Below are 15,118 nucleotides of genomic sequence, written 5' to 3' on the forward strand. Positions count from 1 at the left end.
AGATAAGAATATGGATTATTTACTGAAACTCATTTTACACAATATAACACAAAATTATTTTACACAATATAAATTATGTTATAATTTTTTTTACCGAAGTCATAATTTTTACTTTAATAAAACAAAATTATTCAATTTAATTTTTTAAAAAATATTTTTAAATTTGTTGGGTGTTTAACATGCCAAAGCAGACATGCACATTTAATTTCTGTACCCTGCACCACAAATAATTATTGCCCGTATAAATTTACAACAGATATTTTGTGCCCTTAATTTCACAATAATAGCTACGTATAAGAATAAAAATTAGAAATTCATACACATTTTTATCCATTCTATGCAATATTTATAACACATAAATAGCGGTCAAAAAATTATTGACAAGCAATAAATATTGCAACTTACCCATCGCAAATTTTCTTCACACGACCTTTTAACTGCTCACCTTGGAAGAACAGAATGAATACAACTTTGTTGAGTTTTTGTCCCTGTAATATAAAATAAGCAAAATTTTAACTGCAAACAACCAAGATTATTATTCAATAATTTTGTAAACAAAATTTTAAGATCTTTTTCAATAATTATAAATGTAAATTAATCAAGAGACAGATTAAATTTAATAATTTCATGAAAAAAATTTTGAAATTATATTAACACTTTGTTAATTGAAGCAATTGACTTGACTATAAGCTAGCCTTTACATATTTTTAACAGCAGCAATTAACTATTGCCAAACAGAGATATCTCCCCGATCGGTCACGTACTGATAGCTTACAAAACAAGAAAATTTCTCCCATCGGGTCCCATAGTGCTAACAATGAAACTTTGGCAAGGTGCCAAGAACATATCCCAATTAATAAAAAAATAAATTTCAGAATCTTAAGAAAATGCGTACTTCTGAACGTTGACAACAATAACTAATCATTTAAAATGATACATGTAAAATAAACAATAAATCTTACTTAAAAATAATAGCCAATACAGAAATTCATCTTAATTTTAAACTTTCATGTAATTTTTTTCTCCAAATAAGACCTCTATAAAACAAAAACTGCTGGAATAGAGGTCATCCAAACTTGTAATTATTATTCAAGGTCAAGTGATTCTGATCCAGGGAAAATTAACATAAAAAAACACTATCAAGGATGAAAAAGGTGCTGTATACAGCATTCAAAACCAAAAAATATTAGTTTTAAAAAAATTTCAAAAAAAAAAAAAAACTGAAACAGGCAACCCAAATTTGCATTCAAAGACAAAAAAAGTTCTGAAGATATTGCAAATTGGTATGTGTTCAAATTGATCACAAAACGTACTTTCTGGATACTCATTATAGTTCTGTGGAAACTAATAATTGACACCAAGGAGTACCAGGCCTATAAGGCCACCTCCATAAATGAAGAATTAAATATTGAATCAAAGGCATATGTTATTAAAACTAGTTGATTAGCTAAATTTATAGTTAGTAATTAATTAAAATGAAGGAAAGGACAACACAAATTAGGGATGGCACAAACATAAAACAACAAAAACAATAATTTGTAAAAATTCTGCGAGGGGGACAACCCAAGCTGGTGGAAAAGAGTAATGATTACTCATTACAGTTCACAACACAGGCTCTTTGGGATCTTTTAGAACTTTTAAGCCCAAAATAAAATTTTATGACATTTTTTATACTACTATACTTCCAATAAATGTATTTTTATTCAATATTTTCCATTTCATGAAGATCTTAGTATAGATTTTTTTGAAGATTTTTTTAGAGATTATAATTTTTTTTATTAACCTTTTACTTAGGGATTATATACAAGTGGACCAGAAGTGTAGGCTTCACTATGTTAAGTCCCATAGTTATTATGTTGATTAGTGTTAAGTGCCATAAACAAGTGGCTCATGAAAAAAAGGGCTTATGATGATTCTTACTGTTATAGGATCTTCAAGTGTCTGGTCAATATCAGCTTGTTTTAAGAAAACCTTCCCACGACACACTCTCCACAGCATCATTTCAAATCCTAAGATACGCTCTCTTAAAATAGTACCAGTCACAAAACTATAAAAAAAAATAACATTAAAACAACAACAAAAGGAAAAAAATGCATAAATAAGAAGAAAAACAAATAATTCACTAACCTACATTTTCGTGATCTAAAAACATGAATAAACAGATTCTATCTTAGTCCGTTTAATTCATTCACATATTTAATATTTCAAACATTTTTTTCAACTTTAAAAATTATATAAGTATTAATCATACTGAAGTTTCTAAGCATTTTTTGTTAAACAATTGAATTCGCTTAGGTAAACTCATAATTAAGATGCAAGAACAAACAAATTTTACAATGAAGCCAACTCTGATGTAACAATTCAAAGGAAGAATTTACATAAATTATTACAGCCAGCATAATCTGGAATTTTAAAAAATGGATGGTGAACTGAGTGTAAACAATAACAAATTTCTAAATTTTAGAATTTCGGTAGTTTCCGGTGTATCTCTTCTTAAATCTAGAAGACTATGTATGAAAAGGCTTGTTATTTTAGAAAGTTTTGCACATTGTTTTACCATTCATATGTGTTTTTTTTCTTTCTTTTTTTTTTTTTTNTTTTTTTTTTTTTTTTTTTTTTTTTTTTTTTTTTTTTTTTTTTTTTTTTTTTTTTTTTTTTTAGATTTTACATATTATAAGAAATTGTGGACCATAAATAAATTTAAGAAAATTAATATCACAACGTAAATAAGAGTGTAAGGTTTGCTATATTTTCAGTATTATTTTCAATTTTTCCTACCTTCAGCTTAAGTTAAATGCAATTACAAACCAAATAGCGCAAGTCATATTGTAAACTTTACAATAAACAATAAAGGGTGTCGTGTTTTGTTAGATAAGAAATAAAAGTAAATCTGAAGTAGTAGCCCAGAAGCCTCACTACGAATTTTAGCTGCCATCATTACCTGCGCTTTAATTTATAGTTCTCTACGAATATGAAGGCACTCAGAAGCAAAATAATGCATCTTCAATATCTGTTCCTTGCACTTCATAATTCAATTTATAAAATATATGCCTTCTAAACACACAAATGCAATGATGTCAAACTTACAACTGGGTTTCTTGATGACTTGAAAGCCATCTTGATATTAAAATATTTAGGAGCATAATATATGCATTTACATAATTAATCATGCCATTTATGTTTTTGTGAATATATATATATATATATATATATATACAGTGGAGCATCGTTTATACGACGCCGAAGGGACCACCGAAAAACGTCGTATAAACGATAACGTCGTATAATCGATTTTTACTTCTAAAACTGAAACTAACTCTGTTTTCAGTTAATTTTAATGTTTAACGTGTTGATTTACATACATTTCTAAATTAGACAAAGCAAAACAAACAAATAACCAAAGAAGAAAAATTGCAGTGAGCAATTTGAATGCATGTTACCTTTAATTATATTTTCTTGCTATTGGTCTCTACAATGCTTTGAATAGCGAGTTGAACTTACTGCTTTCTATGACGCAATTTAAATTTCTAATCACGGCCAAATCTAATGGCTGAAGCGCACTTGTGCAATTTGCAGGAAAAAAGAGAGCTTTTACATTTTCCAAAATAATTAGTATCGATGGGTGCGCTGGACATTGGTCGATGAATAGCAAAATTTTTCGTTTTTGCCTCTTCATAACATTGTCTAGTTTTTTCAGTCATCTAGTAAAAATTACGGTCGTCATCCAAGCATTCTTGTTGGCACCCTTTTCTGTATCATTCATGTTGGCAAATTCCGCCCTTTTTTAAAATACACAAGAGAAAATAAAAAATTAAATAAACGTGAACAAAATCTAAAAACCGACGTATAACCGATTCTGTGCGTCGTATAAACGATATATTTTTACATTAAAATGAATAGGAATGATTTGGGACCACACTAAAACGTCGTATAAATGTAAACGTCGTATAAGTGATCGTCGTATAAACGATGCTCCACTGTATATATATATATATATATATATATATATGCATTTTACAACTTCATATTAAACTTCTGTTGTGTGTCTGAATACTGACATTTAGAACAAAATTAAGGTTTAGAATTGCCTCTTAGAATATATATATATATATATATATAAATATATGCAATCTGCTTTTAAAAATAACTTATTTCAAGTTAGCTCATAGGGAAAAATTTTTAGAATAAAAAAAAGCTAAGCATAGAAATGTCATAAATTTAACTAAAATTTTCTGCATAATTTAAATGTCATTGATAGCACAGAAACCAGTTAAAATGATTTTTTCTTGGAGCATTGTTATTAAATATAAAAGCCCTTCTTACCCGTGTTGACTTGGAGCAGAAGAAGAAACTTCATTAGGAACTAAATTTGTGTGGTCTAAAGTATCAACTTGGTGTTGAGTTTCCTGCTAAAAATAAAATATTGAAACGATTTTACTCACATGTAATGCAAGAAAGTAAAACTATCATAAAACTGTATTACTACAAACTAATTGCATACATTAGAAAATATAGTAATCAATTTTCAAGAACTTTATTCCAAGAATAACTATACTTTGCAAAAGAATATTTAAAAATTTTTACATTTCATTATTGAATCAAAAGTATAAATACTTTCCTTTTTAAACTTAAATTTGGTTAAACAACAGGTGGTTTAACGAGTGGGCAAAATGTAGAGAAGAGAATATTTCTCCTTTATTCACTATTTTCTTATCGAACTACATGGAAAAACCAGTTTTGCTATACGGAGAAGACTGCAGGTTAAAATATGACTTTTTTAAACTGTCAATGAGCAGAACTGTCAGTGGGTTAAACCGACAGCAGAGCGATGCATCTCGATTCATATTTTACATATTGGATTATAATTTCACTCTACCAAAATATTACTAGAAGAAAAAACACCCTCTTAATTTTTATTTTTAGCTTTTTTTTCTTCATGCTATAGAAGATAATCTCATGACAATCAGTCATTTGAATTATTAAGAATAATAAACTTCTAGATAATATATAGAAGATAACATATAGCTATACAGCTCTAGATAATATATAGCTATAATAGAAGATAATAAACTTCTGTGAATATATCAATGAGAGCAAAGAGGGTCACAATGACACCCTTTTTCATGCATCCTGAATTCTAAAAATTAGTTGCTATTGTTCTAACAGAAGCAATAGCTACAGCTCCTTGTGAAAAAGGTAAAATTTATATAAAAATGCAAAAATGTGTAGGAAAATGCAAAATTTATATAAAATCTAAGAAAGAAAGCTTTCCTTCGGTATAAGCCTTTTTTAATGCTTCCAATGAAGATATTAACTATGACATGAATTTTTAACATGCTGTAAACGGGAGGAGCAAAAAAAATTAAATAAATGCATAAAAAGTAAAATAAGATTATTTTGAGAAAAGTTTTTTTTTTTTTTAGAAACCTTTTCTTGATCTAACTAACCTGCAAATAGTATTTTAAAATAATGGAAATTATGTAAAATAACACATTAGGTACAGTGGGTTAAAATTGTTTCCAAATACTGTCATATTTTTTTCCTTTAAAAAAAAAATTCATTTTTTGTGAATGAAATGCACACATGAATGAGCTGTTAAAATGACATCAAGCAGAAAAAGCAAATTTGGAAACAACCATTTGGAAACAACCATTTGGAAACGAACATTACAAACAGCATTCAAGAGACAAAATTAGTTTGTCATTAGAGACACATTGTGTTTCAAGTTTATCATTTTACACAGATAAAATCCTGTTGATTCAACATTCATTTCAGATTTAGTAATAACTTACAAGACTGAAGTTTTAAATTTAGTAACTATAGAGTTGACAATGACAATAGAAATAATAATTATAATTAATTAAACCTAATATCCAAACATTAAAAACAAAGTGCACCAACATTCCATAACAACAGAAACTGCACATTTTTGAAACTGTAAATCTTGAAAGTGAAACAAATACCTGAAATTCAAATCAAAAACTCATTTGCATTTGGAAACTGAAAATTCTGCATTTGGAAACAGAAAATAATCTGAATTCAGAAACTGAAAAAAATCTGAATTTTACTGACCATGGTGTGAAACTTCTAAATCTGTTGTGTAAGGTTATCGTAACTTGAATTTTAATGGAAAATAAATGTTTCAATATTATCGAAAGTTGAATGTCAAAATTTTCAGGTATTTTAATGTTATTCAAGATTGTCATAATTTGATAAAATCAGAATTTAAAGGAAAAATAACGTTTTAAGGATGTCAAAAGTTAATTGTTAAAATGTAAAAGTATTTTACACACAGTTCAAGGTTGTTGTATCGTGTCAAAACTTTAATTTTAATAGAAAATAATATTTAAGGTTGCTTTAACTTGTTAAAACAGAAAATATAATAGATAAAATTATTTTAGTGTGTATTTAAAATATATATATATATATATGTGTGTATTTTTATATTAGTGTAACATTTTAAAACTTGATAGAAAAAATTATGTTAATGAATTGAAAAATTTAGAAATTTAATTTTTTTCAACTTTATAGCTTTTGGAAACATTTTTGACCTACCCACTGTACAATATTCAATTAATATACAATATTCAATTAATAATTCTCGAGTTCTTTGTTTACACCAATGTAAGGTAAAAAAAATAAGAGGTAATTTACAAACGTAATCTCTCTTTGAAACTTCACTCACCTATTTTAAATTTTACTCTTGACTAATTAATAGAAAAGCCAATAAACCTTCAAAAATGTTTTGTATAACACTGCACCATATTCAATTTAATTAGATAAACGTAATGTGATTAAGCAATAAGTATTTTATACATAAGAACTATAATTAATTGCATAAAACTATAACATACCTGCAATAATGGCATCTGTTTAAAAACAAAACTAATAAATCAGATGTATTAAAATTAAAAAGAAAGAAAAAATACAAAAGAGGAGAAAAAATACAATTAATTACGTCAGCAAAGAAAGAATGAGCTTGCAATAGAACACTTTTAAGCTCAGATAATTCGAAGAATGTTTTCTTCAATGCATCAGAATTAGTATTCACTTCCTTCAGCTCTGACTCCAATTTCTCAAATGTAGCCTAGGAAAAAAAATAAAACTTAATGCAATAATAATACATTAATTTCATAAATAACTATTTTAATTCAATTTTTACATCACCATAAACATACAGGTAATCAGCTACATTTTTGATTTTCAAATCCATGACTTTTCATGACTAATTCCAAGAATTTTTCATGACTTAACAAAATTACTATTTTCTCTGCGAAAACAATTCAATAAATTTAAAAAAGCATTATAATAACATTAATTGAAATTATAGGGATAACCAAAACTGTTATACTCTGCATCTTCATATTTATAGATTTTAAATTTAAGAAAGAGTTGAAGCAATAAAACAGCTGAAAAAATACAAAAACAAATATTTTTTCTCTTCTGCAGAATTATATTCTAAAGATACTTTTCTTATTCATCGGAAAAGAAAGAAATACTCCTGGTTTTTCTGTTCTCATTTCAGAATTTAAAAAATTCGCCAATGACTTGCTTGCTTCAGCTAGAATTTTAAATTGATAAAATAAAAAAATAATAATAAAAATTCTGAAATCACAAAAGCTTAAAAGATTATTCACTCTAGAAATTGTGTTTTTTTTTTTTGTTTTGTTTTTTTTTTCATTTTGTGAAAGAACACCATAATTTTTAAAGAAAGCGATAAAAAAAATTTTATTTTAATAAAATATGACTGTGAGTGGGGATTTTATTACAAATTCAGATATTCGGAACACCATGAAATTGGGGGAGGGGTAAACTAAATGTTAAAAATGAAGATTTCTCGACTACCTAAATCCGTGACTTTTCATGATTTATTTTTAAAAAAATAGCTAAAATCATGACATTTTATGACAAAATTTGTTCAATACTGAAATTCATGACTTTCCAGGTGTGCAGATACCCTGAACATAGAAAAATCAATGCATAAAATACAAGATAAATATTAACTTTTTAACAAACCTCTAAATCAGTTAGCTCCTTAGGCTGTGGAGCTAGAGGATTATCTTGAACATCTTCCATGGGAATTTCATCTTTTATTATTTCTTTCTCAACAAATGCTGAGCAAAAAAATAATTTTCATTAAATCAGTAAGTACTTATAAATATCTATATAGAATTAGATATAGGTATTATACATTCAAAAAATTTATCTGCAAAAACAATTGACAAACTAACTCTAAAAAAATCAAAATGGATCAAATGAGTAAAGATTAAGACCAAAAAAAAATTATACTTTTCATTTTCTGACAAAGTTAATCGCTGATGAACATAATAGTAAAAATGCAAATATTTGTCCCACACTCATTCAACAGAGTTTTTGCTTAGGTGCTACAGCATGAAAAATATGCGGACGACAGATGAGTAAAAGTTGTGACGTCTCCACAAGACGTGCAATTCTCCATCTAAAAATATACAATAGTCCGCCAGCATACTTATGTAGGTAAAGACAAACTAAACATTAAAACGAAATTTCTTTTGATCTGCATTAATAGCAGAGAGAGAAAATAAAAATAACTTTAAGTTGGATTGATATCAAAATTTGGGTTTTAATTCTTTAATAAATTATTATTATGAATCATAATTTTTCCTAATCATAAAAGATTTATTATTATCTATATCTTTAAGTTATCAAAATTTGATATCAAAATTTGGGTTTTAATTCTTTAATAAATTATTATTATGAATCATAATTTTTCCTAATCATAAAAGATTTATTTTTATCTATATCTTTAAGTTAAAAATTTACTTTAGATAAAACCAGCTTATAGCAAAAAAGGATGCAGAAATTTAGAAGTCCTAGGTCCTAGAAAATGAGCCATAGTTTCTAAAGGCTAATGGAATCATTGCTCAAGATCCTAAAAAGAAACCCATTTCCACACCTGTTGATAATTTCTTCCTCACACAAGCTCAATCAGAACTTATTACATAATAATACCAGTTGAATTGATTTCTTGGTAATGAATGCTGAGGCATTGAAAACTAAATACTTAAGAGGCTCAATCCATCAAAAGGGTTGACATTTTTTCCACGAGTATAAAACTTCTAAAAAACCGGAAGAAACTGAACAAAATGAAATAAACTGGGCAAAATGTAAGAAACTAAAAGTGACAATTCCGATTAGTATAGCAATAAGTATTATAATAAAAGCTTAATTTAAAAAAGTTAAATTTTACACAGCATCAAAACAAATAAAGTTTTTCACTACTGCTTTTTTAAAATAACTATTTTCCCTTTTTTTTTCACTTTAGTTTGATTAAGAATATTTAAATCCATTTATAACATTATTTAAGAATCAGTTCAAGTACTCAAACTTAACAGTATTTGATTAAAAAATTGCATGCTATTAGTGATAAGGAACTCAGTATGGGACACGTAATATTGAATATGTTTAGCATGAGATTTTTCAACTAAGAAGCATTAATAAAATTTCATTATGATATTTTAACAATTTTTTATAAAATTAAGATTTACGATACTTATTGACATGAAATATTTAATTTCTTGAGAAATTCATTTAATTTATTTCTCCAACCAGTTGTTGCTCTTTAGTTTTCACTTATTTAATAATGATATATTAAATAGCTTATTAAATAATGATAAATTAAATAGCTTGGAATTAATATTATTAAACGAGATTGCAATTTTAAACTATTTAAAAAATAGCATTTATTTTAGACACACCTTTTTTTTTTTTTTAGAGTTTCTTCCATTTCAGTTAGAAAAAACATATTTCTACATGGACAAATTTTTCCATGGTTGCTGTGGAAGAAACTTGTCATCTCTGATAATTGATTAATCCTTTTAATTGAATCAATGATTTTAAAAAAGTGTATCTCTCATCTAGAATGCCCATTTTCTGACACATTGAACAATCAAAAACATTTAACTTAAATAAATAAATACTTACTTAGTTTTCTTTCCATTTCATCACATCGCCGGACTTGATTGATGAATTTTCGTTGAAAGGCACTAACTGAAGCATTAGTCTAAAAATAAAATACACAAAGTTTAAAATATTGGACAACATTTTCAATTATTAGTGTTGACTTATAGTGAGAAAACCTAAAAAGATAACTAGTTATACAGAAACTTAGGAATATTAACACTTAAAGCTTTTCTGATTTCTTTTTTTAATTTCTGACAATTTAAACTAATTATTTGTAAATTTGTTCTAATTATCTATAATAATTTACAGAAAAAATGTTTAAATAAATTTAATAAATGTAAAATACTTTTTCAAAGAACTAAAAAGTTAAAGATTTAAACTTTAAATAAAGCAACATGTTAGATAAGTGATTTCAGGGCAATATTTAAAAGATGGCAAATAGGATGATCGCCCATGGCCGCTAAAACTCAGTTCAATTTATGTTACGATAATTATATTTAAAAAATTTAAATATTTGTGATTTGCGAGATTTCAAAAATTTCTATATCAATTCAACTCAAAATTATCTTCATTTTCTCCTACTGCTACACAGAAGAAAAAGAATATATTTTTAATAAATTTTATCAACATAAAACTACTTCTTCACAATTTTTTTTAATTCATTTTTAAAGAGGGAGAATTCTGTGAGGAGAATCATATTATAATTTAAAGTAACTTAATTATATAGTTGTCATTGCGTTTTTTATAATTGCATATCCATAAACTTGAAATAATTCACACTTTTAGAACCGCCACACCACCGCCTCAGTGGTCTTAACTTTTTCAATATAACGTTAACTACAAAAACAAATCTTTTTCAAAGTTTTAGCATGTTTTGCAGACTAGAAATTTAATAAAGCAGTCAAAAGGTTCAGAAGATATCCCTATACTATGCATCAAAACATTGCCAAACTTACACAACAGTCGGGGGCAATGACACATTAAAAACTTAAGGAAAAAAAACACATACTGAATGTTAAAACAATTAGCCACCCCCAAACAAACCACTACATTTTTTGCAAATTTTTCAACTTAAAAACCTCTTTGACTCCTTGGTGTAGGTAGTCATCACAAACAGGCACTGATGCAGAAACATCTGCAAGAGATTCTAGGACATTAAAGCCTTACCCACGGTCCAAACTGATATTTTGGTGATTTAGACTTTAAATAATTTACATAAATTTGAAGTGCTATAGATTAAAATGCTATTAGAAATATGTGCTTCGCAACATATTTCTAAAAGAAGCTTATAAATGGCTAATCAGATATTTATTTTCCATGATTTATTATCTTTTTCTTCTATTCTTCTATAACTTACGAATTCTAAACCTTATAGAGTGTTTAAAAAAAATGTGATTACAAATAAGAACGTCCAATTTAAAAGTGGGATCATATACTAGATTTATAAATAATATTTTTTTTTGTATAAATAATTAATATTTCAAGCATAATTAAAAGAGAATTTGACTTTTATTTTCATATTTATATAAATAAATATTTTATAATGTTTACTTACGTCCCTGAATTGAACAAGACCTAATTCTCCTAAATTTGAAACACTGGAATAAGCAGACTCATTTTGTAAAAACAATTGACATAATACCATCTGCTGGCTCCTAAATAAGGCGCCCATTTTTAAAATTTATATTAAAATTCTTTTCCAAAATAAATAAGATTTCACAACCTCAATTATCACAACTTCTCAGCGCCCAACCCACTTAAGTTTTGAAGGATCATATGATAAACATAAATTTATTGCCAGATTTTTTTTCCCTTTAAAATCGACGTATATTCGCTGAGATGAGCGCGTGTTCATAATAAAGGGACAGCACAGTGATATGAAGTGTTTCCCCGCTTGGAGTTAAATATTTTATGATAAAATCTACTTTAACGAACGTTTTATTTAAAAACAGGTTGAAAGTTTTAATCTGTATCATCTTTTTAACCGGTCAGATATGTCAGTTTCTAAAAACTGAAGCATTTTTAGACAAAAATAAACAACCAGAAGCTAATTGATATAACTTTACACACTTATTTTGTTTTTTAAAATTTCTTTGCAAAGAAAAATAAATAAATATATTATAAGGAATTAAAATAATCAGGATGGATATTGTTAAAGCTCAATTGACGAACAATAGTATAAGTAAAATCGTTTTTGATGAGAAGATCGACTTGAAGGAAGGAGAGAATTATTATGCAAGATTAAGTATTTCTCTCACAAAGATGAAATATGAAGTCAATAAAGAATTAACTTCATGTATTGGTGATAATAATGTTGAAGATGCAACTAATGAACTTGATATGGATGACACTGAGTAACTCATTTTCAAAATTGCTCTCACTCGGTTAAGATCACTTTGAGATTTTCAGTCTGTTTCAGATCAAGTATTCACCTGAATAAATACAAATTGTATTTTTTTTAGATATATATTTCATAATAAACTTATTTATTATACATTCGCCTCATTATTTACCCTTTATTTATTGTACATCGAAAAATGTGCTCTGACTTCTAAGCAAAAAGACTAAGTTCAATATTATATGTAAAAAAATAATTTGACTTAATCTTTGCCCAGTGTTCAACAATTTTTTCCCTTACAAAATAATTAATTTTACTCTGATAAGTCCTTCACTGGACTGATCGTAAAAACACTATTCCCAGTAGAACATCAAACAGAGCTCATTCTAGGCCAGAGGTCGCCAAAGTGGTCTATATAGACCCCCAGGGGTCTATTTAACAAAAGCGGGGGTCGATCTGAGACAGGGGGCGAATGGGGGTCGATCCGAATCGGAAGGGTCGAGGAAAAAAAAAAAAACAGTTCTCAATACGCAAATCACACATACCTAATTAAGTATGTAAAATTTGTGATTTTTTTTTATAATTGACTCAATATCAGTTTCTTTATAAAACATAAATTAATAAACGTATATTTATTGGGGTGAAACAAGAAGTATTTACGTACCAGCCCGCAGTGGCACGAACTCAGGGCAGTTTATAAGTCATGTGCATATGTGCGTTTGTCCAAATGTCACGTGTGACGAGCATTGACGTTACAAATGCAAATATCATATGCAGTTTCAGCTATCTTTGAAAACTGTGTTGAATATTTGCAGTGTCATTATTAAAACTTTTATAGTTTTGGATAATTAGTTATTGTTTCGATAAAACCATTCGTTTGGTTTAGATATCAATTTTAATTATCAATGCACAAAAAAGAAGGTAAGCATTAATAATATGGATTAGTACAGCCCGCGACAAAACTATAGCACACTTTGTATTTTTTTTAAAAAAATTACAAAATTGACCATTTTTGACGAAAATTAAAATTGACCAATTTTGAATCCAATATAGCGAACCTTGCAAAAAAAATACCAGGCACACCCATCTCATTGATCAAGAAGCACCTTTACTTTACTTATTATATCTACTTATGCATAATTACTTATTATTTAATAATAAGGTATTTAAATTTCAATATTAATATATTTTTCATAAAACTATTGTTATACAATGTACTATTACTTTAATAAATGTTTAAAATCATAAAATAAATGTACAAACACAGTATCTAATAGTTTTATTTAAATTAACAGAAAATTACTTTTGTGGGGGTCGATGGAGATTTCGAAAAATTATATAGGGGTCGATGATCAAAAAGGTTTGGTGACCCCTGTTCTAGGCAGAAAAAAGGGCAGGGTGCAAAAGTTTAAATAAAGGGCATTATTATTCTAAAAAGGCAATAATTTCTTTCTATGGGCTTTACGCGTTTTATTAAAAAACATTGTCAATTAGTAAAATAATTTTTTTTTTTTTTTACTTTACTAAAAGTAGCAAAGCAATCATATTAATTACTAATTTTTATTAATAAATTAACATATATATTGAGTTAATGAGCAAATTAGCTTAGTAATTTATTTAAACTGCATGCATATATTAATAAAATAATAAATTATGTTTTTAAGTGTCTGTAGTTATGATTTAATAATTAAAATGATTAATAATAATTATGATTTAATGATATTGGAAGTAACTGCAAACTTTCAAAGACAAATGCAACAAGGGGGTGTGATGACTATTTTTCCTTTCCCATATAAATCTAGCAATGACAAACTAAATAAAAAGAGTTGAAAATAACAAAAGTTTAAGAAATCCATTGTAGAGTTTGGGGGAAAAATAAAGAAGGGGTGAGGAAAAAAAGGGTATGGAGTTAGGCAGGGCACTAATTTACTTCAGGGGCAACAGGGTGGATTCTTTTGACGAAAAGGGCCGCAGGTTGCTGCGCCCTGTTTACTCTGCCTAGAATGAACTCTGCATCAAAGTCAGTAGGGAGTAGGTGACCTCTTTGATCAGCCTGCATAGGGACTGAGAGTGAGCGTTATCAGTTCTCGTTAAACTGTTCTACTAAAAAGTGTTCCACTTTGTCAGGCAATCAAAGTGAAAGAACCATTCCTTCAGCAGATGTTTCAAAATTCTGATGGCATATCTTCAGATCATCCTTAGGAATGTTTCCGAGACTGCCGTAAATAGTTCATTGTACAACGACATAAATTAAGTACCTATCTTATTTTATAAAAAAGTTTACCGGGAAGTAAAATTTTTACTATGGGTTTTAAAAAAATGTGTTGCACAGATTTATACCATATGCAACCATAATAAAATTATCGGGGAGGTTTCTGAATCTTGATCTGTGGCAGAATAACCGCCAAGTCTTGGCAACAGCAAGTTGGATATCACAGAAATGGACCAGCTCAAAAGGTGTGATATGTATCCACCCCCGGGCAAACATCTACATGTTTTGTTTTTTTAATTTGCAAGTTTGAAATCTATTTGGTACCTTGACGATTGTAGTTGGCATGACAGATCACGATACGGAAATATCCTCAAATTAACTGCTTTATAATCTAACCAAATTAATTTTGTAAAAAGGATTCTTTTATTTTATGGATTGAACTAAAAAGCTTTGTTTAGAAATTAATTTTGTAAGTTCTTAATTTTTCTCTTGGCAACAATTATTTCTGTTCTCAAAAATGTTTGATACTTTTCTGCTAGCCAGATGCAAGCGAAAAGTCGCCTACAGATGTTGACCTCCACTAACTTTTTTTCTGTTTTTTTAAACACTGAACAAAATACATTCAC

At 27.6% G+C, this 15,118-nt stretch overlaps 1 protein-coding gene across 7 annotated transcripts in view; it reads right to left on the minus strand.

Annotated features, from left to right (window-relative positions):
• Positions 1-11,916, minus strand: part of LOC107448900 (V-type proton ATPase 116 kDa subunit a 1) — a 30,098-nt gene extending 18,182 nt beyond the window's left edge. Inside the window, exons 1-8 of one of the 7 annotated variants that reach the window (XM_071184110.1) lie at positions 11,498-11,722; positions 9,964-10,042; positions 8,017-8,114; positions 6,959-7,087; positions 4,324-4,406; positions 2,128-2,142; positions 1,921-2,047; positions 406-488 (exon numbers count right to left, since the gene is read on the minus strand). In XM_071184110.1, the coding sequence (XP_071040211.1) occupies positions 406-488; positions 1,921-2,047; positions 2,128-2,142; positions 4,324-4,406; positions 6,959-7,087; positions 8,017-8,114; positions 9,964-10,042; positions 11,498-11,614 (731 nt within the window). In that variant the 5' untranslated portion in view covers positions 11,615-11,722. Of the gene's footprint in view, positions 1-405; positions 489-1,920; positions 2,048-2,127; positions 2,143-4,323; positions 4,410-6,854; positions 6,885-6,958; positions 7,088-8,016; positions 8,115-9,963; positions 10,043-11,497 lie in introns of those variants that run through there. The other 6 variants (XM_071184109.1, XM_071184113.1, XM_071184111.1 and 3 more) reach the window with 6 other exon arrangements.
• Between the last annotated feature and the right edge of the window lie 3,202 nt (positions 11,917-15,118).

The sequence above is a fragment of the Parasteatoda tepidariorum genome, chromosome 8, assembly GCF_043381705.1.
Source record: "Parasteatoda tepidariorum isolate YZ-2023 chromosome 8, CAS_Ptep_4.0, whole genome shotgun sequence".
Lineage (NCBI taxonomy): Eukaryota > Metazoa > Arthropoda > Arachnida > Araneae > Theridiidae > Parasteatoda > Parasteatoda tepidariorum.